This window comes from Phycodurus eques, chromosome 19 (genome assembly GCF_024500275.1).
Source record: "Phycodurus eques isolate BA_2022a chromosome 19, UOR_Pequ_1.1, whole genome shotgun sequence".
NCBI classification, from domain to species: domain Eukaryota; kingdom Metazoa; phylum Chordata; class Actinopteri; order Syngnathiformes; family Syngnathidae; genus Phycodurus; species Phycodurus eques.
This window is the reverse complement of record NC_084543.1, coordinates 1,331,493-1,356,987: the sequence shown is the minus strand read 5'-3', so window position 1 is coordinate 1,356,987 and position 25,495 is coordinate 1,331,493. Positions and strand designations below refer to the sequence as shown.

The following is a 25,495-nucleotide window of genomic DNA, read 5'->3' as shown; positions in this document are numbered from 1 at the left end:
GTCGCCATCATGAGAAAAGAGCACGCAATTCGTGGAGGGAGTGGCAAACGGCATGTAAAAACAAACAAACAAAAAAAAAAAAGCCACCGCCGTTCAACTCGACCCATGCGCTGAGTCAGCGTTGCTTCATCGTGTGTCTGTCAATAAATGGTGATTTTGACATCACCAGTGCTTTCTCGGTCTTGCTTTGTTGTTTTATAGTTTGGGGCGTCACAAAAGCAAGCAATATTAACGGCAAAGTCGCTCTGCATTCTGCTCGACATGTTTCCAAAAGCTCGTTTTCTCCGCTTTTGGGGTCAGAAACTGATGTTTTTGGTGGAACGACCCGTGATCCACTGCCGATTCGTGAAGAACGGAACTTTTTTTCTGGTGAAAGAGAGTCTCCTCTTTCTTTGACACTGATTTTCAAATGGTATTTTTCCGTGATTTGACAGCCAGCAAAACTTTCAAGATATCAACTGCTCCAGCTTTCTTGGAATGTTTCCGAACAAATGAAAAACGTCTTTTTGGGAAAAAATACAAACCTTAAAATGCACACTGTTCCAAATTATTACGGACAAGAAAGTTTCAAGACATTTCATGGGTTTTAAGAACTGAAAATAGTCATACGTTGACTTTATTTACTAAAATCAAGCCGTTTTGAAGACAGAGCTCTAATTTGCAAAATAGCAGCTTCCCAACTCTTACATGAGTTGTCGTCAGCTTTTACATTCTCGTTTCCTGCGATCACGCCAGAGTCCTGAACTATTTGCAGAAAGCTGAGCTGGAAGCAGTCATTCTTTAACGATAGAATTGCTTGTTTACTTTGCTCAACGGTTTGGATTCAGTGTGTCGGATAAACAAGCGGGCCCCCCGTACCCTTCAATTTTTCTGTCCTCGGTGGCAAAAACGTTTCGACACCCCCGCCGCCGTCAGTCGAGCGGCCGGCGCGTTTCTGGATGCCGTCGCGTGACTCGGGTCGCTCGGCAACGGCCCCGCTGAATGTCAGGGGGACGGGTCCTGGCCCTGAGGCCTGCGGGGGAAGAGCGGGTGAAGGGCCGTTTCCCTGGCTGCCACAGCGGCGCCTTGACGAGGGCCTCCCGAACCCGGAGAAAACCTACGCAGGCTCGCGCGGGCAAACACGCTCGCTTTTAAACAGGACGGCCGGATTCCGGATTTGAACCCCCAACCTTAGAAGTGAGAGGCGGACGCGCTAACCACTCGCCCACCGTGTTCTGTAAACCACCGCCGATTCGCGATACACATTCGCACGGACGTGCTTGTGAGAAGTGGGGGACTCGAGTCAAGTCACATGACTCGATTCCACATGGCCTGACTCGACTCACGTGACTCGAGCCGGACTTGCCGAAGAGAAAAAGTGACTGATGTTCGTATATGCGCTGTGACCGCACAAGATGGTGTGACTCGACTTTTGACTTGCTTAAAATGAAGATGGCGCTCGACTCGACTCTGCCGCTAACCCTCGCGACGAGCGTGAAGCTTGACGGTTGAGATTGAGGCTCGAGGCCTCTTTATACTCCCGCGCTCGCGTTGCGTCACGTGACCGACGCATTGACCCGCGCGGCCCGTCCGCGTAGCTTGCCGCGCACACGGCAAAAATTGTTGCTGCGCGTCGAACGCCTCTTCCGATTGGTCCGTTTTAGCCACACGCTGCGACGACGTACTCGGCGTGCCCCTCGGTTCCGCATGGCACCTACGCCGCCGATTTCTCGACGGATTTTGCTGCACCGTTAAACGTATCGTCTGGTCATCCAGGTCCATTTGTCCGAGCAGACACCGTTCCACCGTGGGGTGGCCGTTGTTGTCGCGTTGTTCCTTGTTACTGAAAGGAAAGGAAAAACGGCTAGCGGAAATGCCCGAAGAATGCAGAGCAAACGCCACCCTGCGGCGTCCTAGCCAACACCAGCCGTCGCGACACCTCCGACTTGGAGGTGAACTGCGGTACGTTTTCCAAAGTGCGCTCGAGCATAAAGGCAAACGACGCGCCGGAAGCCTTTACTTATTTATCGTCACTGTTGGGCGGTAACCCCGTCTGTCCAATTATGGTCAATTTCCTATTTTCTCCACCTATTGATACTATTGTTGTGTCCTCATGTCGTCTATTATTTTTACGCATTATGAACCATTTGAAAGTGTTATAATAGCTCGATAGCAAATCAATTAACGATGTTAGACACTTCTAATGTCTGACTAGTGTCCTAAAACTCCGCCTTTGCGGGAGCCAAGTGACATTATGTCGCCTCAAGATTGAAAATCTAGATTTTTTTTTTTTTTTTTTTTAAGACAATAACGAGTGAAAAGTTAGCTACATCCGAGCAAGCCTGTTTTGTTCAAAATGGATAGCTGTGCTGCTTTGTTGCAGAAGGAACTGGTCAGCCTCGCAGGTAAATTGTGCACACGTGAATTTCCCTTATGCACCGCTTCGCCAGCTCATCGTTTTATTCATTGCATCACTCATGGCTCGAAGACCTTTGCGATGGTGATGTAACCACAGTCGTTTGCTTTTGTGAAGTATTTAAAGCTTTTTGTCTGGTCAGGGCGACGTCGGCGTGAGCACAGACTTTGATGTGGACGGCGGCGTGGCGGCGATTCTGCACTGTTTTATTAAACCACTAGATTAGCTGTGTTTTAGCATTTAAAGATGATTTTGATGTTGGCGCACAACGGGTATATTATATACCAACTAGAATGATGTGGTGTTGACGATGCATTTTCTTTGAATTTGCTGAGAAGTAGCGACTTTGGAGATGCGAGGATTCCGCCCGAGAGCGACGACGCGCGACTTACTCCCACCCGGACGCGTCGCGGCAGAGTAGGCGAGACAGGCGGCCGTCGAGGGCCCCGAGCCGAAGGGGGGCCCCGGAGGACGGCTGACATCGATCAAACGGCACGACGACAACATGTGGCTGTCAGCAACCCGCGCAAAGGGGGCCCCTCACTGGTGGCGGGCCGCTGGGCCCTAACGCTGACAAAAGGGGGCGATATCAATGACCCAACTCCAAACCGACACCGCGATGACACGTCGGCCGTCGGAGAGCTCTCTAATTAGCGCGCGTGTCGGAAATACAGCGTACGTGGTCAGCAGCACAAAAGGAAGCCAACGGATCGCTCAGGACACGCGAAAAGAAAAAACAAAAAAACCACGAGGGGGACAATACTCAAAAAACACAATTTTCCCAGTTACACCAGTGACGCATCACAAAAGTTCACCGCACATTATAAGCTAACATTAGGTCAACGGCAGACTTGAACGGGTTGCCTATTGTCACGTATATTATTATGATGTCATTATTTGCCATTCTGCAAGAAGTCAGCCCTGCGGTTGTTACACCGTTGTCATGCATATGGGAGCACATCGTTGTGTTTGTGTCGCACACCGGGATCCTCCCCAAACGACTACCGTTGAGTCCCGGCAGAAAATCAAGGATCGAAACCCACAAAAACGTCAGGAGATTCGATTTCACGTCACGTCGCAAAACCGGCAGCCAAAGTTCATTTGGGCTAGCATAGAGTGAATCGAGGCCTCGCGTAACCTCCGGGATGAGCTGTCAATCAGTATTTGAAAAAATCTAAACAAAAGGGAAAACTCAAATATCAAACAACTGTAAAGGGGGCCAGAAGCAAATCCCGGGGAACCGGCCTGCCGCCGACAGCCTCTACGTCTTCATTAGCGACACGCGACAGCAAGCTTTTCCCCGGGATGATGAATCTCATCGCGGCCGATGCGGTCGCATCTTTTTTAAAGGCCGGTGTCGGCGAAGACGGACGGACGGCGGCGGCGGCGCTTCTCGGAAACGATAAAAACCGCCGTTCTTACCTGCCGACTTTGGCGTGAACTTGTCCCGGTTGGCGGCGCACACGGCCAGGAGTCGGTAGCCGAGGTCCAAGTCGAAGCCCTGCTGCGCTGCCACGCGGCTCACCACCTGAACGGGGGGGGAGGAAAGGCGGGACACCGCCGCTGAGTCCCACGCTTTTCACATCAAACTTTCCAAAAATTCATCCGTCCGCAACATGAAAACGAAACCCGAAATTCAAATCCAGAACTGCCGACGGTCAAACCACACGACCGAAGCGCTCTCGTCACAAGTGAAATCCTCTCACGCGCAAAAGCTGAAAATCTTGACACACGTACGCTCACATAATATTCTGAAAGACGCATTTGTATCGAGTGGATGACAGCGTGTCCTTACTGCATGTGAGCGCAAAGCAAAAATTCCGTTGTGAATCTGAGAATGTTTCAGCGGAGCGCTTTCCTAATGTGTACAACCCCGATTGCAAAGACGTTGGCACGTTGTGTTACACGGAAATCTAAACAGAATACAATGATTTGCAAATCATCTTCAACCTATATTTCGCTGAATACACGACAAAGACAAGACGCGTCATGTTCAAACCGATCCACTTGCTCGTTTTTAGCAAACTTGGAATTTGACGGCTGCAGCACGTCGTTCCCAAAACGCCGGGACAGGCTCATGTTTAGCATTCAATAAACGTTCGGGAACTGAGCCCACGCGGTGTTATCCTTTACACATCGTTGTCGGTTTTTGACGCAGCGCCACCTGAGGGATCGAAGGTCACGGGCGTTCCGTGTCGGTTTTGGGCCTCGCCGCTTCCATGCGGTGATTTCGCCAGATTCTCGGAACCTTTTGACGGTATCATGGACCGGAGATGATGAAATCCCTCAATCCCTTGCAATTGTACGTTTTTTCTCACACGCTTGTTCACAAAGAGGTGAACCTCGCCCCATCTTTGCTCGGGAACGACGGAGCAATTCCCGCCCGTTCCCAATGAGCCCGTTCGCCTGTGGGATGTTCCAAACACGCCTTTGATGAGACTTCCTCAACTTGATCAAGTTGATCAGTTTGAACATTAAATACCATTTGAAATCGACAAGTGCAGAAAATAAACATGATTACGATTCAGTTTGTGCTTTGGTCTTTGCAAATGTCTGATTTGGGAGAAAATCCATCTGCTTCCATGAAGGACGACAGAAAGTGAGAGGCTGAAATTCCGAGAATTTGGACAATGACTTTAAACGTCTGATATATCAATCAATTAATCGAGTAATTGTGACACCTCTATTTGTGGCGGACCGCCGTACCGTGCTGAAAAAATATCGATGAATCAACTTTGACTCGACTTTCATTCAAGGAATGTACTTATTAAATAGTCTTAAATGTTATTGTTACTGCCACATTATATTCAACAAAACAAAATATTTTCAGTTGCTCAATCCCTACTTGGCTTTATAAACACATGCAATAAAGGCTTGAAAGGACTTCACTCGAATCGATTTTTTATTTGTATTTTTTTTTAATATATGCCACGCTGAAGTAGTTTGGAGCAGTTTGAAGAGTTTTAAAGGAGGCTTTGGAAAGAAGTTCTCGAGGGTTCCCATATGTGGCCTTCACTTACTTTTTCAAGCTACTCTTGTCAACAAACGGCGTCCGAGTATGCAAATCGTCCGCAGCTCGCTTCTTCCTCAGACGTCTTGCGATGCTGATTACTCAATGAATCAGCAAGCTTTCAAAGTCGACTTCCTTTATTCCGCCACTCGTCGCTTTGTGCTTTGAGGACTTTATTTTGCACTCGAGCGCTGAGAGGGGGCGCCACAGCCGCTCTTTTTCGGGAAGGGGTGTGTGTGTGTGTGTGTGTGTGTGTGTGTGCGCGCGCGCGCGGGGGGGCGGCGGCTTACCGTCAGACATCCCATCAGGCTTTGCTCGAAGGGACGCTGGAAGGCTCGGGGGTCGCCGCACCAGTCCAGCAACTCGGTCGCCGCCGTTTGGAAATTGGCCGGATTTTGTAAGTGCTGCGGAGGGTGGGGGAAAAAAACAACAACATTTAAATAAAATGCTTCCCAAAAGTTCGAGAAAAGCAAGGAATCACATACAGTAGGACTAGAAATGGAACTTTTAACTTATGCATACGGGCCAATGAAATCACAAAATGTCGTCAGATGACTTGAGCATTTATTTGTGGATCATTTACTAGCGTAGCAAGAGTGGAGTTTCTGCACAGCTAACTTCATATTCGCTGGAAAATGGGAACTTTATACATATGGACAAAATTAATCACGTTAAATAAATGAACAAAAAGGTCAAAATAATCATGCGAGGAAATGGTAGTTCATTTATTTCATTTGAAATAAATGGAAATAAATACATGAAATACCATAAAATACCTATAATAAACTATAACAAAATAATTTAAAATAAACCAACAAGAAAACAATAAAATAAAATGTTTTTAAGTGAGCATTAAATGAAAATAATAAAATAAAATGATTGTATAAGTTATAATAGAATATAAATCCTAACAGTTAAATAAAAATGCTAGTGTCGTTTTTAATTGAATGGAAATTCAATAAATAATTAAATAGATGTAATGAAACTAACATTAAACGTCTATGTCTTTGTTATAATCTCATTGAAAATGATTTCATTAAAATAATAAAATAAAAATAATTACAAAATACAACAGACAAATTAGTTAATTAGCCTTTTTTGTAGATTCATTTGTGGGATGTAGGATAATCCTGGAACCAGAAATGGAATTTATACCGCATACATAAAGACAAACAATAACAAAAAAAAACACACACACACATTAAACACACACAAAAAGAGCGTTTCGTACAAAGCCGACTAAATTCTCCCACGTGCCGCCACTGCTGCGATTCCGTCATTTAAATGACCTCAAGTCATGTTTAAAAATTGAATTAGCGTAATTCAGCAGCATGGAGAAATTAGCAGCGTAATGATTTCTGATTTCGCGTCGGAGCGCGTGATTCAATCAGGCTGACAGATTCCAATTTCCTCCATTTTATCATCCTGCTCGGCGCTAATTCATCATCACCGCAACAAAATCAATTTGTCCCCCAGACCGAGAGGTTTTTCTTTTGTTTTTTTTTTGTTTTTTTTGGGGGGGGGGGGGCTACGGGGGCTACTTAGGCTGGCGTGTCACCTCTCACAGTTTGTGACACACAATGAGCCAGGCTTGATTTGGATTCCAAACACTGTGACTGAAAGCCAACAGCTGGACTGGCTGGCAGTCGTTCCTTAATTATTTGAACGGCTTGATGCGGCACAATGTGCGGGGGGATGGGGGGGCGCAAAAGACAGCGAGTTAATTGTTCCGATCTCCCCTGATGCTCATCTTTGTGTGCGAGGAAGGCGAATAGACGGGTCGCCGATGATCTCATTGGCAGATTATGTATTATGCGCCCCCCCCCCCCCCCCAAAGAAAAAACCATAACCTCGATTGTTGTGAAATGATCCCACACGCTAAATCGTTTAACACGCGCGACGGATCGAGCTAATTGGCAAAAGACGCTAACACGGTGTTTGTTTCCATTTTGGCCTCATCGGGGTTCATTCGCTTAACCTGCCGCACACATTTACACACGAACAACCTGGACGTCGGGGTGTCCGACGAGTGCCTCGAGTTTACAATCGGTCGATTCTTTTGTGTTTCAGACACTCGGCCACCAGAGGGCGCCAGCAAACTTCACACGTGTGCCCACCATCACTTTACATGGTTACCTCAGAAGCAAAGTGTTGTGTTTTGTGCTCGCAATTTCCCATACTTGTCAAATGTTTTGGGGTTTTTTTAAACTATGGGTGCAAACAAAGTGCTGAGAAGAAATGGATGAATTGCATGGAATCAATGTTTGACATGAGAGCGGCAAAAATGGATTGTATAACTATTTCTCCATAGTCTCCAAACGATCAGTCGTTCAAAGACATTTCTTTTACTTGTCCAAATCCTCTAAATTTCAGCTTTGAATTTCACAGTAAATCAAACATCTGCTTTGACTTTGGAAAACAATGGTCAACGTTTTTGCACATTTTCTGATGGATGTTACACACCAAACCAGGAACTGAATCATAATTTTGTTGTCATATTTTTGTTTGTACATTTTCTGCACTGTCAATTTCAAATCATGTCCTATTTTTGAATAATCGGGTGAAAAACATTTTTTAATTTCCATATTAAAAGAGTTTTTTTTTTGTTTTGTTTTTTAAAATCTGATTCATTGATGAATCAAAAAACTCATTGACTGATCAATCAATTATTAAAATAATGGCTAGTTGCAGCCGTACTTGAAATTATAGAAAAACATCAGCAAAATGTGCACAGTCGACTTGGCGAAGTAGCACTTCTACGACACGCACGATACTGAAGCGGGAGTACAGTGAAATTGAAGTGGGGGAAAATAATAATAATAATAATAATGTCCCAATGAAGGAATAACTTTATTTCCTTACATTCTACTTTGTTATAACTACAGTATTTCTTCTTTTTCTTTTTGGCGTTGGAACCATCCCCGTAAACGCATAGCGGCGGTTTATCCCCGCTCGCTCAAAGAATTTTGGGGTTTAAAAAAAATAATCATAATAATTCAATACAATTCTAATGGGTGTCAATTATCCGCGGGTTTTCGCTATTCGCGGTCCGGCCACCGCATATGTTTTCATACAGTACGATACCGTTTTGTGCTATTTTTCTTATTCCAAACATGTTCCTATTTTCGGGGGTGCACATCACTCCCTCGACACGAATAAATTAGGCGGCTTTTCCGTGCGCCACAGCTCACCTGTTTGATACACTGCAGCCGGTCATTGGTCTGCTGGATGTGTCTGTCCATGGACGGAATGGAGTTCATGTTGATTGTCCCTCGTTAGCCTCCTCGCGCTCTACCTGCCGGCCATCGAGCTGAAACACAAACAACGCGCACAGTGTTGTCACATGCGCGCGACGGGGGACGGGAGCTAGCGGTCGGGCGGGTGACGAGCGAGCGCGGACGACGACGTCCCTCTTAGCTACTGTGGCGCCCGCTAAACGAGGCCTCGCCCCCCCCCCCCGCCCTTCTCCAAGCACGCAAGAAATAGGACATGAAATGGCAACAAATATTAGCCAAAGAAATAAAACATGGATTCAAAACATAGGGAAATATTACATTTTCAAAGTACACATGAGAGAATAAATATGAGACCATTCGAAAAGCGCACACTTTCTGGGGAAAAAAAAGTACACTATAAGAAAAAAAAACTAATCATAAGAACAAAAAAGAAACAAAAAAACTTACAAAGACAACAAAAAGAAGTAGAAAATGTGAGCCGAAACAACATACTATTAGACACAAAAGTAGAAAAATATAAAGAAAAGTAGAAAACTATTATTAAAAAAATACCAAGGATAAAATATAAATCTATAAAAACACTCGAACATTGGATGACAAATAAATGTTTAACAAATAGGCAAACATTCTGAAGTAGATGATGACAATTACAAATATTACATGAAAAATATACAAACACCGAAAAATGGAGAAAAATACCAATATGACAAAAAGAACTAAATAATAGGCACAAATCCAAGAATATTGGATGGAAAATAGACACATTTTTCTAAAAATACAAATTATTTACAGTAGATTACAAAATGAAGGAAAGGAAATATGAAAAAATATAACAAAATATTACAAAAAAACTACTGCAGTAGTAGACAATTTCAATACTATATAGACGAAATGACCAAATTAGCTGAAAAATACAAACTATTACTCAAAAAGAGGCATCCAGAAAAGCTACAAAATATTTGACAAATATTCGAAAATACAACAAAACAATTAGAAAATCACAAACAAAATACGAAAATAATAGCCAAAATACAGTGCACAAATGTTAGCATAAAATAGAATATAGGAATTTTAGTTTTTTAGAAAAATTAGATGAAATACTAAAAATAAATGGATAAAAAAAAGAATAGCAGAAATGATTAGAACTAGACATAAAAAATTTGAAAATACAAACTTATTGGATAAAACATAATAAAATATATAAAAACAAACAAAACGGTAGAAAAAGTAGAACAATATTTGAAAAAAATGAAAAATATGAAATGAAATAAAACGGAAAATAAAATGGACAAAATAAAAAAAATAAAAAAAAAAGTGTGGTTTTTTTTCTCAATTTCATAGAATATATGTATTTTCAGAAAAAAACACTTTGCCAATAGCGCACCGACCGGTACACTCTGCAGTTGAGTAAACAACCCTGGCTACGACAGTATATGTCGCGCATAATAACATCTTTTCAGCGCAACGGGGGTGTGCTTCCATCTTGGCGTCCATTACCGCACACAGCCAGAAAGTTCCAAAAATATTATAGAGGGATATATATAATACAAACCTCAATTATTTGGATCATTTTATCATTGAATTGAAATTGAATTTCATTTTGTCATTTTTTTTTAGGATGTATTTTCAATTCTATTTTGTACTTTAATAATGTATGTATGAATTATTATTCATAATACAGAGGACTCCTGCCGTTACTTCCCGCTTGCTAAATATTACAGCAGATAATTCTAAAAGTATTGTTACAAAAAGACTGTTTCGCTCATGTAACTACGAAGAATCAAAGTTGTTTATTGTTGAAAGTCATTTCAAAATGTTTATGTCGTCAAGCGTTGATGCCGAGCATTTTTGTCCAAGAATTGATCCGGGTCGTGCCCCGGGCGCTTCTCTAATCCAGCCAGCAGGTGGCTCCCTCTCCCCCGGCCTGCCGCACGGTGGCGCTGGTGATGGCGATGACGTTGGAGAGGCGTCGCTTTAAGCCTTTTAAACAAGCGCGGCAAATCCTCGCGCCTGCCGGTTCATAACCCGAGCCGCCTCCGCCGCCGCCGCCTCCCTTCGCTCTCCGCATGCCTGGCCTCTTCGCGCTGAGTTATCGGAGGCCCCGCCACTTTGCTTCCGCGTGCAGCTCTTTGAAGTGCCGCTAATTGAGCCACTTAAAAGGACAAGACAACGCCTCACACTCAAATGAACGCCTCCTCCTCCAATAAATGCCTCCCCCTCAAATCCACGGCTCCTCCCCAAATAGATGCCCCCCCCCCCTCTCAAATGGACGCCTCCTCCTGAAATGTACATATGCCACTCAAATAAACACCTGGTCTTCAAATACATGCCTACTCCAAAAATAAATGCCTCCCCCTCCAATAAAGGCCTAACTCTCAAATAGACACCACCCCCTCAAACAAATGCAAAGTGCAAATAAACCCCTCCTCTCCAATCAACACCTCCCCTAAAAATGGACGCCTCTTTTCAAATAGACACCTCCCCCCTTGCTGATTGCACATTATTTATTTTCCTTCTTCTTAGTCTATTGTTGTTTTTATTTTCATTTTTATTACTACCATCTATGTTTTACGTCGCACCCAGAAAAATTCCTAGTCGTGAATGTAACTTTCACTGAAAACGGCAAGAAACGGATTCTGATTAAGTCCCAAAATAAATGATTGGGACAAGAAATGTTAGGAAATACTAAATATTAGACATAAACACAATGATTAGAGGGGGAAAAAGGAAATCAATTTGAAAAATAACCAGTAATTATTGGAAAGTAATATGATGACACATATTAGACAAAAATACAGAAATAATCGACAAAAAATGAAAAAAATACCTCCTGAAAAATATTAGGAAAAATACAAAGCAATTTCACGTGACAAAAAAGAAAATATGCAAGCGCGCACACACGTTGTAAGGAGCGCCGTGCCAAGCTCACGATAGCCTAACGGCCCCTGCGTCACTCCTAACGTGCGCCACGGCAACAGCGCGGGGTGATCGATACACCTCCGCAATAGCGGCTCAAGCAACACACGCGAGCGCTAGCTGACACAATTGAACGGGAGGGAGGCGAGGCGGCCCCGGCCGGCGCCACGTGGAGACGCGTGGCTCAAGGCGCCGCCGTCCGTCGAATGGAGGCCAGCGAGACGCAACTGAGGACTAATCCGCACCGTCGCGATATCTCGTTTCTCCCAAACTGCGCTCGCCTTTCATTAGGCGAACGTCGACGGGATGCCCTCTTTCCCTACTCTGATGTTCGGGCAAGTAAAACGGAAAGGTCAGATAATCTTCGTGCGCTGATGACGCCTTGAGATGCGACCGACCCGACTCACGATCTTTTTGAGATACGAGCCGTCATTAGGCTGATTTTGTCGCCGGCGAGCGGTGGCGCTAAACGCAGCCCGCTCCCAGTCGAAGTTTACGTTCGAACTCATCGTAAAACCAATTGAAGCTCATATTGTGCATTTCAAACGACATCGCCACTTTGGCTTCTGTCAGCTTAATGCTAACACACAATGTAAAACACCATAGACGGGCTAACGAATAGCATCACCGTAGCAGCGTTAAGCAACAGATATTTGAACACAAACAATATAATGAATCTCACAATGGACATAAATTCTTGATCCTACCCAAAGAATGATTAATATTACTGCGGTTTACGGAGTCAGTTGCGAAACTCTTCCCACCGCTGTCGACGGCGTAGAACATCACCCGCATAAAGCTGCGAGAAGTAAACCAAAGTATGTAAATGTGCGGAGCTTCAGCGAAGCGACGATTTGAGAAAACACCAAGACGACGTTTTTCCGGGGTGCTCGAGGGGATTAAAGGAATTTCCATCCATATTGACAGATGAAAAACTGGAATCTGATTCACAAAACTCACGTAAGCGAAATGGATTGAATCGTGTTCCCTCGGTATATCGTATATTTGCCATATCGTGGGGTTTTGAGTGAAAATAAATGCTTACTAGCCTAAAACATTACAACCGTTAAAAAGAATAAGACCCAAACTAATTTATTTGTAAGAGATAAATCGCAATTTTCCGAGCAATTTAGTGAAATTGGATACTTCAAAAAGGGCTTTTCAACATTTTGCGTTTTCAAGCGCCGATTTGTGCTTTTGAGCCATCGTCACTTGAAAAAAGCGTCAACGTGTAAACAACCTCCAAGCTGGCCTTGAATTAAGTTACCATTGTGCTGACGTTTGAGCAAGCCGAGTGGAAGCGTGTGGGGGTGGGGGCCGTTTAGACGGGACACTTATGGCGGGTGGGGGCGCGGGGGATGTGTGCGCCTCGTCCTCCTCCAGGTGCCCGCTCGAGGGACAAGGCTGCGTTTGTTCCGTGCGGGAGAAGCGGCAAAAGGAGGATGGAAATGTGGATGACTTCCATTGTTGCCTCACAGAATGTGCCCTAATCCCCAGCGGGCTCCTTGCAGAGCTGGCACAGAGGATAATATGAGCCCGGGCACCCCCGTGCCCCCCACGTATGCACACTCCCACTTCCCCACACGGCTCCTTAACAGGCCAGGGAATGGATTTATTTCATGCGGTTGGGTGTGCAGTGGCAAAATGTGAGCGAGGGCACGCTTCACTGATCTCCACTACACCCCGGCCCCCCATCCCTGACCCCGCCCCCTCTCTCACATAAGAGACCCCTCCCAAAATTCCTGCGGGAGCCCCACACGTTCGGAAGCGCACCAGAGATTGTTCAGCCATCACGCACATCTGCAGCGTGATTGCAAAAGCGAAGGGAGCACAGCAGCGGTGGGGTGGGGGGGGCTTCGTGGTGGTGGGTACCTCCACAACACACACACACACACACACACACGATTACTAGGCAAGGAAAACAAGAGGGGCCAAAGCAATATGTCCTCTCCAACCAAGTGTAACGCTTCACATAGCCCCTCCCACCAGCACCAGCACACCATCATCATCTCGCATGGGGGAGAAGGTGGTCCATCCTGCTTCACCCTCAACCCCTCCTCCCCCACAGCAAACAGCTACTCTTTTAATTTGCTTCCAGCCCTCACACTAATAGCAAAATGGGTGAGGGGAGAGGGGCAAGTGGGGGGGGGGTCACAAACAGATGAGCCACCGTAGGAGGTGGAAGCAAAAAGCTACTTTAGCCTGGAGCTCCCCAAAAATAGTCCCACACAATCTGCTTGGATTTCAAATTTCAAAAATCAATCGTCAGTTTTTCTAATTGGACAAAAAAAAAAAAAAAAATCTCTTTTAGTCGGCAGCATGTTGTTCATTTATTCCACTTTATTCATTTATGCAATTTGTTGACTTTATTGGACTAGATTTGCCTCCAGATTTTTTGCACATACAGGATTTAAGTTTTATCTGATTTTATTCGTCAAATTTAAATTGTATCTGTTTTTTAAATATTTTATTTTATTTTCTCATTATTTTCTTTATTTGTTGACTGCTACTTTATTCTGACTATATATTCATTTGACATTTTATTGTATTTTATGTCTTTACTTAATTGGTTAATTTTATTTGCTGATTATATTTCATTTGCAATTAAATGTATTTTATTTATTTATTCAATTGGCCTTTTTTTACGCGACTTTGTTTACTGTACCTTTAATTTTTTTAATTGGCTTCATTTCACTTTATTATATGACATCAAATTTGATCGAATTATTTTATTTCATTCTACTTCAATTTATATGTCAAAGTCTGTTATTGTATTTTATATGCCGTATATCATTTTATTTGTAATGATTTGATTTTATGTGACTATTCGCCAACTTTTTTTCCATTTCAAAGTTTTGGTTGGTATTAGTAGGAATTTGTACAAAAGGCACAATCCACATGTACATTCAAATACTTCGGGAAACCATCAGGAAATGACTATGAAACATAAATAAGCAATTAAGCAGTGGGATTTTGAACAAAAAATATATATATATTCTGCCTTCATAAGGCTTCCCTTGCAGATGCAATAACATAAAACGCTACAAGAGTCCAGTCGTGCGTGGAATTGGAATCTTTACTTTTTGTAGCGTTTGCAATTAAATTCTGCCGAGATGGCCCGTGTCATCGAACTATTAAATGGTACAATGTGTGATATCAGCAGCTCGTTTGATAGCCTCGCTGAGTGGACTGATCCTAGCAGCTCGGGCGTTGGTGGAAAAAGGGGGAGAGGGGAGGGGGACTCGGCGGTGACGGTGGGAGGGGTCCTCGTGCTGCAAACGTGCTCAATTAAAAACAACAGGAGGCGCCGCGAGCCCCCGGCCTGCACTTGTTTGATGCGGAGCTCCTAATTGGTCAATGACAACACATTAGCGGACATGCAACTCAGGAGGCTTTTGACCCCCCCCCCCCCCTTCCCCTTCCCCTTCCCCTTCCCGAGTGGGTCACTTAAAAGTCATTCACTGCCAGCCTTCCCAGTTAACATGGATATTTGACTACGAAAGCCGTCAATGGCAGTGAATGTGTAAAAAAGGGAGGCCCGGAGGGCGGCGTTGATCTTGAGAAGAACCTATTCGGAAACTCACACATTCAATATAATAGTACACACAGTCATATATTCTTTATCCTCTACGTGGAGCAGAGACGAGCGACACGGCACAGACGTCCATGTACGTATTTCCGTCCGTCCGTCGGTCCCCATGTCTGTCTTATCCTGCTCCCAGGCGGCCAAGGCCGGCGGCAGCACAATGGCACAACACATAGACTGGCTAATCTGAGCTAACGACAGCGAGTTACACTCTCATTCGCCGACTCCCGCGTCACTCCCCGGGCCAGGCCCACATTCAAAGTCACAGATACTACAGTGTAGAATGTGAGGATGGCAATCCCAAGTGCACAAAAATGACTACCTTCACCTCAGAAGCATATTTCGTGTAGGTACCGTTGTTTAATGAAGCTTTTTTTTTTTGTACAATTACTCCAATAATCAATAGGATAATAGGAATAATAAATTCAAAGTATTTGATACCTAGTCGAATCATTCATCATCAATACACAAGCAGTAGATATCAAAACTACCACCGTGACTGAGTCTCTCCATTGACTGTACTTATGGACTGAAGATGCAGCTCACAATCACGTTACTATCGATATCGTATCTTGTGTCGATATCATTGTGGATCGTACCGTTATCGCACACGGCACAGTTTCGATACACCGGCATTAGATATCAATACGGCTACGCCTTCTCCTTCAAATCTGCAGCAGTGCTGTACCCTTATCACGATATTGTCAGGATTGTGACGATACCCTTCAACAGTATCCAAATCCAAATGTAAAATCTTTTAACACTTAAGATTGATTTAAAAAGCTTCAATCGTAAGCGTGCAAGGAGTCCGAGCGGATCACACGTTTGCAGAACAGTACGTCTCATTTCATGTAATTGTACGGCGTGCTATAAATAGCATCAAATAAATACTGTATGCAAGAGGGTTGTGGGTGGAGGGGTGGGGGGGGGGGGAGGTCTTGTTGCAGCACGCGTGTACAATTTATGCTGTCAAATGAAGCAATAAGAACCCCTTCAGCGCGCACAAATATGCCACTTGTTTTTTTGCAGCCAGATGCCAGAAATATGCATTCCGTTTATTATACGCCGTCGAAGTAGGAGCAGCATGCCACACGATGCAGATGAAAAGGTTAGCAAGTAGTTCGTTGCAAATGTGGACGTTACATTGTGGCGCGGTCAAGTACAGTGGTCGGGAGGCAGAGAGGATTTAGTGCTAAAAGATCCACTGACATTAGGAGAAAATCAACGTCATCATAGTACGACACCAGCAAAATGGAGATTTTTGTTTTCATGGAAAAATGTAATGTTACGATTGAACTGTAATTTTGAATTCATGTCATGTAAATGTGTTTTTAGATTGTTTTATTTTGATTTCTGGTTTTACTGCTTTTATCTCTGAAGCACTTTGCGATTTTCATTTAAATGAAACAAAGCATAATCAATTAAATGTATTTCATTTTTAATTTCCTACTAATTTTGTACGATTTCCTACTAATTCTTTGCAATGGCATTAGTAGAAAATGTGAAATCTTTCGGGTGTTCCTTAAAGAAAATGTCTTTTTTTTACATGATTAAATTAAATTCACGAGGTTGGAATGCAGTTGAACACTGTACGATTTCCTTCTAATTTTGCACAATTTAATACAAATTCCTTGTGAGAACACCATTTGTAATAATATTGTAGCCTAAATAGCTAACTAATTGCTAACCCAGTAACCCGACCGTTCAGCCATCGGGCCGACATTACTTTCTCCACGACAATTTACAGAGCGAGCTTATTTCCCACCTCGGCGTAATTTAGTGACGAGCCGTCAGCGGCTGCGCGGCGACCCGGCGACCCGGCGACCCGGCCCGCCGTCCATCAGGCGAGTTGAAATGGAATGACGGCTGAACGTAAACAACGCTGCCTGCAGGTGGATCTCGGCACGCTGTGGCACAATAGCATACATTGCAAGTATATCGCACGTACAGTCGTAATTGGGGCCCGACCGATTAATCGGCCTTTTTCAAATCTCTCTTCTTCTTTACATCTCAGATTTTTTATTTTTTTTTTTTTTTTTTTTTAAAACACGTTGACACAATACAACACAGGACAAAGATAATGACATTCAAACATACAAACAAACAAAAAAAAGGCTTGGTTCTAAAGTTAAATACTAAAGGGCAAAATATTATAAAACAGTTAAATGTTCAGGCTGTAATTCAAGTTTTTGTAAGCATTAAGGGACCAAAAATTTTAAATGTTTTAATTTTTACATTTTTAATCGGCCAATTCATCGGCTATCGGAAATTTTACTAATATCGAAATCGGCATGGATCTCAAAAAAAAAATAAAATAAAATAAAATAAAATCATACATTGGTCGGTCATAACATAAAATAGAATGTTCAAAAATAAACATAACTATGTAACTGTGTAGGGAAAACTCAATTTAACCTTAAAGTCGGAAGCACTTTCAAAAAAAACCAAGAAATGCAATAGCAAATGAGTATTCCAGCCTGTTGTTCAGAACGCCGCCTCCGCTCCGCATTGTGGCACGATGAAATGTTGGAAAAGGCGCCCGTGAAGATGCGGCGATCGCCGAGGAGCCCGGCCGGCCATTGTGTCGCTAATCTCATTAGCGGCTGCGAGGATCCCGGCTGCTCACTGAAACCCGCACGTGCGCAAACACATCCTTTTCTTGTAATTATTAACAAAGCCACTTTAATGCCTTTCTTCGCCTTTATTCATTGTTTTGAAGTACCAGTGCGCTCATCTACCTTTTGTAGCGCTTGAGAGGTGGGGAACAATATCGTCGTCGGCACAGATTCGAGACAACCTGCGCCGCATGCAGCAAAAGCACAACGTAACCGAGCGGCCTTCGCGTTTCCCAGTCGCTATATAGCGCATTGACTATTGTGAGTACAGCAGCGAGCGAACTATAACGGAAAACTATGAGGGAGGCGGCGGCCATTTAGGGCTAGCGGTGACCAGAACCGACGGGCTCACTGAACCAATTCAATCGGTAACTAGAGTTCCGCCGTATTTTGTATCGACACCAAAGCTCACGATACGTTTTCGGGAGTAGCTGCCGACGTATATCGTTTGTTGACGACGTTACCGAAACGACGAGAGTTTCTGTGTCATTTGGCAGCACGGAGGTAGAAGCGCGCCATCGCTCCCGACTGAGCCGTCGGTACCGGCTCGCCATTAGGAGCCGCTTTGTTCCCGCCCCCCCTCTGGCCTCAGACCGGCCAGACTTCAGCCTCCAATGGCCGTAACCATGGAAACTGCCTTCATTCAACAGTTGCAAATAATGAAGACAATGTGTTTTCCATTTAGATGAGCTGCTTTTTTTTTTTTTTTTTTTTCTTTTTAAAGAAGATATGAGAGTCCGTCCTGACTGTTTCATTAAAGGGGCTTAATAGTGCGAATCCTCCTCGCCGGAGCACAATCGCACATTAAGTTGCTCCGACGACACAACAGACGTCATGAAATATGTTCCGATGACTCCACTCGGGAAGTTGTTTTTACATAGTGTATTTGTACTTCCCTCCATCTTTTCACAATGTTTGTAAAGGTCTGAGTGGCAGAATGTGAAAACGATGGCAGAAACGTCTTGTTTTTGGGTTTGAGCTACCAAATATACCCCAAACGCTTTAGTTTTGTATCAATTTGCTGAAATTTGTATTTGATTTTTTTTTAAATCAAGATTAATCCTGCGGAACCATTCGCCAGCCTTGATGACAGACTGGGAACCAGACCTTGAAGGAATTTTCTCTCCGATATGTGGAAAATGTTTGGTCGGGTTGTCTTTGCGTAACTTATCAAAAGAAGAAGTCTGCCAGCTGTGTAGTGCGCAATCCGTTTCAGTGTCCAAAGAGTTCCTCCGCGTCATTAACCTGATCAACAGATAAGTTCATTTCAACTCGTGGTGCGCAGCCTCCCTCTAGTGGCACACGAAGGAATCACTGAATCGATTATTCAAACTGTGCCCAATGTTACAAAGTGGCTGAAACTCTTTTTCAAATCCAGAAGAGTACATTTGTTACAGCTGAACCTCGGTTTTTGTACACCCCGGTTTTCGTAAGAAAACCAAGGTTCCACCAAACAGTTCAGTTGTATTTAACTTTTAAGTACAATACATTTGCAGTTAATCTTTTAGAACCGTTTGTTTCCAAACATTTATTTTGGGACAACTTTGATTGAACTTATGTGCAATACATTTTAATCGAATCACTATCTAAGGACATTTGTATTCTCCTATATTGAAGCGCTGTGCTCCTGTTCAAACTGCGCATCATGTTACAGTGCCTAATATTCATTTTCAATCTTTTGAGGAATAATGCCTATGCCTCGTTGACCTAGTGAAAATAAATGTCTTTCTACCTTGGCACAAGTTCACACACAAGAGTCATTAAAGCCTTTCCAATGAATTTGTGCGTAAGCGTCGGGGACAAGGGAAGGGGCGGGCGTGTTTCCGCTTTCATTTCTTCTCGCAGCACCCGAACGACTTTATTGTTTCGCTCCCATCCAGCCACCGGCCGCTATTATCCTACAAACACCTGCCTTATCTCAAAAGCGCCGACAATTTCCTGGATAATTTAGCAAAAAAGATGCGACGATATCTTGATTTGCTCTCCAGCTGGCCACTTTTCAGACTCTCTTGCCGGCGCCGGGCGGGGCCCATATGCGAGCTGCCTTAAATGGCTTCGGCGGGAGCAGAACCGTCGCCGTGCCTCATGCAATCTGGATCGACAAAAAACAAACAAGAAAAGGGAACGCTTGCGTAACGCAAGAGCCTGATGTTACCCCAGCCCAATCGGAGCGCTTCTCCCTCTTCCTCCCCCTTCGCCTTCCCCGGTGGCGGTCACACTAGCGGGATTGTTCCGCTCGGGCCCGCTTGGCAGAGGCCGCGGATGGGAAGAGTGCAGCTAACACTTCCTGCCCGGCTGAATCGCAGCGTCAACCTTCGGCTGGGGGAGGGGGGGGGGAGGGGGCACAATGGTCCGTCCTTAGCCAAAAAGCACCGCTTGCCCGTCGCCAGGCTTCTTCCTGTTTGCCCACCGCCCTTTCTGTCTTGCTCTGTCCGACTCGGAGTTAGAATCTGCGCAAAGGCCGGAGGAGTCTAAACGGAGGATATATTTTGGCCCGCCGCTTCGTTCGGTAATATCGGATCAAGCGAAAGCTCGGAAAGACCTTTTCATCTTTGTCCGCTATTTGCGCCAGCACCATGACAACAATGACAAAAACGTCGCGGTCGGGTGGTGAAAGGTGAAGTTCCCAAAAATTGAAATCCTTCCAAAAAATCTAAATGAATCCAGCGGAACCTGTCGGTGACGAGGATAAATCGAGTGGGTGTCGTAAATAGTTGCCGCGCGCTCGCTAGCCATTCCGGCGTCAAAAGAGAACGTCTGTGCCATTAAGCCGAGCCGCTGAAAAGTCTCTCGACTTGCCAGTCCCTTAACCATCATTTCAACTACATTTCTCAATTTCCACCGCGTCTATTATTATAAAAAAAGAATACTATCAAGAAATATTTTAAAACACAAAAATATTACCGAAAGAAATCAATCGAAATCTACGAAAAATTGCAAAAACATAAAAGATATGTATTTTTTAAACATTTATTAAAAAAAAAAAAAAAAAAAAAAAAAAAAAAAAAAAAAACTCCCAAACACTAGAAACATTTTAAAAACTACAAAAAGATGAGATGGAAAAATACAAATATATATTTAAAAAAATACTAAACTATTAGAAAATAAGATGATCTATACTCCCATATTTTAAAACATACATAAATGTTAGGACAAATCCAAAAAAATATGTTCTAAAAGACTAAAGAAGAAAATACAAAAATATTACTGAATACAAAAACATTGGAACTAATCTGATAGTATATACACATTTTAATATACATATATATTTTGTATATAATGAGTGACTCAAAGAAATCTGATTTAATACAAAAATGTGACAAAATACAATGTTGCTGAAGAAAAATATTCGTAGAAAATACAAAAATATTAAAAACACTACCAAGATATTGGAAAACAATACAAAATATTACAGCAAAATATAAATAGATTAGATAAAATATTAGATAGAAAATCAGATATTAGTTTATATGATTAATTTATTACATTTTCCTGATTATGGGGGACATTTGAGTGATTGTGATGAATGCATTTGAATAATTTAAATGATAATTATTTGATTTTTTAAAATGAAAAGTTGAATTATTGTTCTATTTTTGTAAGATATTCTAACATATGAGAGAAAATACTCCAAAATACAGAAATACAACCACAAAAAAAAGCCACAGCCAACAAGGGAGGAACAAAGCGGTGCTGGAGGTCAACTGAGGTCAGCTGAGAGAGGGGGTGACCCCGAGCTCGGGGTCACGACCTTCGACACCGATCGCCACCGAGGCTGGAGAAACCGATACGGTGGCTCTCCTTGAGCAAGAAACACGGCGCGAGCCTCCGTGATCCCGAATTCTGTCAATGACTCAAAGCAAATAAACGCTTCCCGCTCGCTACCCAGCAAAACTTTTCATTTCCTGTCCTCCTCCAGGTGCCACCTGCAAAACGTTAAAAAGCTTCAAGGCAACAATCGACACGCATTACGCGCAGAATTCTTCGGACTCGCTCCCTCTCTGATGTTCCCATTCCGTGTTGACCAAATGGGGAATCGAGTTCGGGAAATTCGCCAGTTCCTGTCCCTTGGGAGTAAAAACTTTTGACTGCACGACTTCTCGACCTTTGTTAACATCGTACGGCCTTTCGAAGCGCAGCTAAAACGTCAGAGAATCTATTAGTCCTGAAAAATAAATACATAAATCAAATGAAAAATGTAGGCTCCGGCAGTCCCGCGACCCTTGTGACGATAAGCGGCTCAGAAAACGGATGGTGGATGGAAAATGTTGGAACAGACTGCGCTGACGCTTGGAGGACTGTTGAATGTGGTGGCGTTTCCACATTCCTGAGGGTCCGTGAAAGCAACGCACGTGCATGTTTGTGATGATTGGTGGAGAACCAGGAAGTAACAGCTCGGAGTGACGCGTGGCTCTGACGAGAGCCAAAGCAATAAGGCTTGTGATATTACAAGACAAAGATCTCAAATTACTCAATGATTTGAACAAATAATACATTAATATTCTAATATATTATTCGCACAAAAATTGAAATGCACAAAAATAAAACACATTAGGTGGAAAATACCAAAATATTAAAAGGCAAATACAAAAATATTAAAGAACACAATATAGTTGGGAAAAGCTACCAAAGAAATTACATAAAAACATTTGAATAAAAAACAATATTTGGCGGGTTTTTTTTTTTCCCCTCCCTGAAATATATATTAAGAAAAATATTGGACTAAAATACAAAAGGATGAAAGGGAAATAAAGACAAATATAACAGATGAAAATACCCAAATAATGAATGAAAATATTCTGACAAAAATATTCCAAAATGAAAAATATTTGAGTATAGTCAAGAAACTATTAAATCAACATAATAACACTAAAACATTGGGAAAGATACAAAAGTATGACTAAAACATCCCAAAATATTTGAAAAGATATTTCAAAAATATACGAAGAATAGCTAAATATGAGAAAGAAATACGAAAATATTGGTTGTCGGCGTGCGGGCGGGCGAGGGTGACGCCGCGCCGAGGCCAAAGCCCAAACCCGAAGCCCTCGCGGCCTGCCAGGCGCTCGGACAGACAAGCCCGCGGCGCTAAGAGCTTCATTGGCTCATGAATAAGCAAGAGCCGAGCCAAAAATAATGTTCGTGACGCGAGAAGTAAAGCCGCATTCTCCGGCTGGCTAATGAGGCTCGGAGAAGGTTTTTTTGGAGGGGGGGGGGGGGGGGGGGGGCAGATTGTGCAGGAAGTGTGTAAAGGGGAAGGAGTTCATGCAGACTGACATCTGTGATATTTCTTCACGTCGTACTCCCACTATCCCCCAAGACTGAAGCCCCCCCCCACTCCTTCACCGAGGGAGTGCCAAATGCTAAATTGGGCCTTCAGAAAACAGATTTTTTGTTACGTTTTGTTTGGTAAGAAGCGTCGATTGCCATGTGCCCGGGAGACAAAGTCAATTCCAACAAACATGACTCGATTGCACTTTGTGGTTTTTGGTAACTCGACCAAAACCACCGGGATCCTTTAAACAATCAAGAAAGGCTTAGTAGAATTCATTGAACATTTGACAACATTTGGTTTTTTAACAAAACCAAACCAAGACAAAACCCAACATGAATGCAAATATTAGTCGGTGGTCGCTGAAGATAAAGAATACAGCAAAGAGAATTGTTTACCATCTTCCAAAGTGCTTGCTGCTTGTTGAGTTGAGTGAAAAGCAGTTAAATGTCACGTTGCATGCATGGTTTCTTCTTGTTGTCAGGCTTGTTTGCTTGTTTACCCAAATGTCTCATTAGCAGAGCTAACATGCTAAGCAGCTTCACGTTAGTTAGCGGGGGACGGGGGCGGGGGCGGGGGCGGGGGGCACGAGCACATATCAAATGGCATTTGGCTGGTGGGGTTTGCGTGTTTAATGGGGTTTGGGCACGCTGTTCCATGTGTTCCGGCTTAGCGGCTAATTAATTAAAACCTGCTCTTAAGACGTACACAACCCCCCAAGCATGAGGCAAAACAAATCTTTTTAATAGGCAAAAAGAAATACATTGTCAATGACATTTTGGGCCACTTTTGAAGAGCTAATAAATGATGATTTCTACCAACAAAACGGCTCATACGGTTGCGCCCTCCGCCAACGTACATCCATCCATGCTTGCATGCTTGCCCCCCCTCAGCAGGGATGAATCTAATAAAGGCTCCCTCAGCCACATGCTTAAATGCGATGCAAATGAGGCGCGCCGTCTGTTTGGCGAAAACGTCCCCCCGCCCGTCCAAAAGCCAAAAGAGAGAGAAGGGGGAGGGAATTGATTTATTTCATTAGGCTTGCTCCCGGTATTTGGTTTAAAAAGCTCTAATGATGATCGTGATTAGGATTAATTCATGACACGAGCAACAAACAACACAAGCACTCAGGCAAAGATGAACTTGAACTGTGATTTACGGCCAAGAGCGCCACCAAATTACACACACTTTTACACAGAACGCACACATTTTGATCTTAAACTTCAACTTTAAGTCAAAAAAAATACAGAACACAATTTGTTCTGTTTACTGTATTTTATTACATTATTTTTAACGCCTGTATAATTCTATGTATTGCTTATCATCAGAGATTATGTATGCGTTTAATCATATATCTAGAAATAAAGATACATTAAAATTAGGCATTATTACTCTTACTCTAATATCTGGGATGCATTGTAAAAATATATATATTTATATATTTTATATATATTTTTAAATTGACTATTTTATTATTGTTATTATTATTTTATGTATTTAATTATTAATCCAAGAAATACAAATACATTAAAATTTGGCATTATTAGTCAACTGAGAAATTTTAAAAATTGCTTACTTTTTTATTTGTTTAAAATATATTTATCTAATATTTGTAATGACTTGTTTTTCTTTTTGTAGTTATTGTATATTATGTATATTAAATGATTAATTTTTAAAAAATGAAGTAAACAAATTTAAATAACTAAAAAAAATAAACATTTTTAAAAAATCTAATAACTGCATTATTATTCAACAAAGAAAAAAACTTTGGAAAATGGAGCCTTCTCGACAGCTCTGAAATAAAGGAAGAGACCACTCCATACAAAATGATCAGTTTCTCTGATTATATATTATATATTTGAGTAAACTGAGCAGTTTTGTTTTATTCCATAAACATATTGCCATTTTAAGCACTTTTTTGAAATAAATGAAAAATGGTCAAAATTACAAAAGAGGTCAAAGGTTTTTTTTAGTCGCTGAATTTTTGTGTGTGTATAATCCAATAACTATGAAATGATAACCCCCATATCCTGCATACGAGACATTTTATACAAACGAGTCAGCAAAATGTTGTTATCTTGACGCAGACATTACCGATCCACACGTAATGGAAACGGTGACCGAGATGACCCGCGCGCACAAAGAGCGGATCGTTTTGTTCCGACGAGGTGAGCCGTGACGAGCGGCGGCGGAGGTGGGCGGGGTTAGAGAGGGAGTCCGAGCGCAGGACCCCGACACGAGCCGGGGCCGGGCGGACGTGGCCCGGCGCTTCCTAGCCGCTCCCTTTAAGCTCATCCCTCGTGATGTTTTTTTTTTTTTTTTTTTTTTTAAACGGTCTGAATTTCGGAATCAACGTACTTATTAAAATGCCCAGCGTTAAAACAGAGGAGGCGTCGATGACACCCTAATTGTCGTCCTGACCTTGAAGTAAGCGCGACTTACGCTACGAGCGACGCCGATTAGCA

The 25,495-nt window shown here is 42.9% G+C and overlaps 1 protein-coding gene across 2 annotated transcripts in view; it reads right to left on the bottom strand.

The window, feature by feature from the left end:
• LOC133417725 (zinc finger MIZ domain-containing protein 1-like) overlaps window positions 1-25,495 on the bottom strand; it is an 85,800-nt gene that overhangs the window by 23,330 nt on the left and 36,975 nt on the right. For both annotated transcript variants that reach the window (XM_061705762.1, XM_061705763.1), the window contains 3 exons: window positions 8,597-8,715; window positions 5,696-5,809; window positions 3,818-3,923 (listed from right to left, as the gene is read on the bottom strand). In XM_061705762.1, the coding sequence (XP_061561746.1) occupies window positions 3,818-3,923; window positions 5,696-5,809; window positions 8,597-8,665 (289 nt within the window). In that variant the 5' untranslated portion in view covers window positions 8,666-8,715. The remainder of the gene's footprint in view (window positions 1-3,817; window positions 3,924-5,695; window positions 5,810-8,596; window positions 8,716-25,495) is intronic.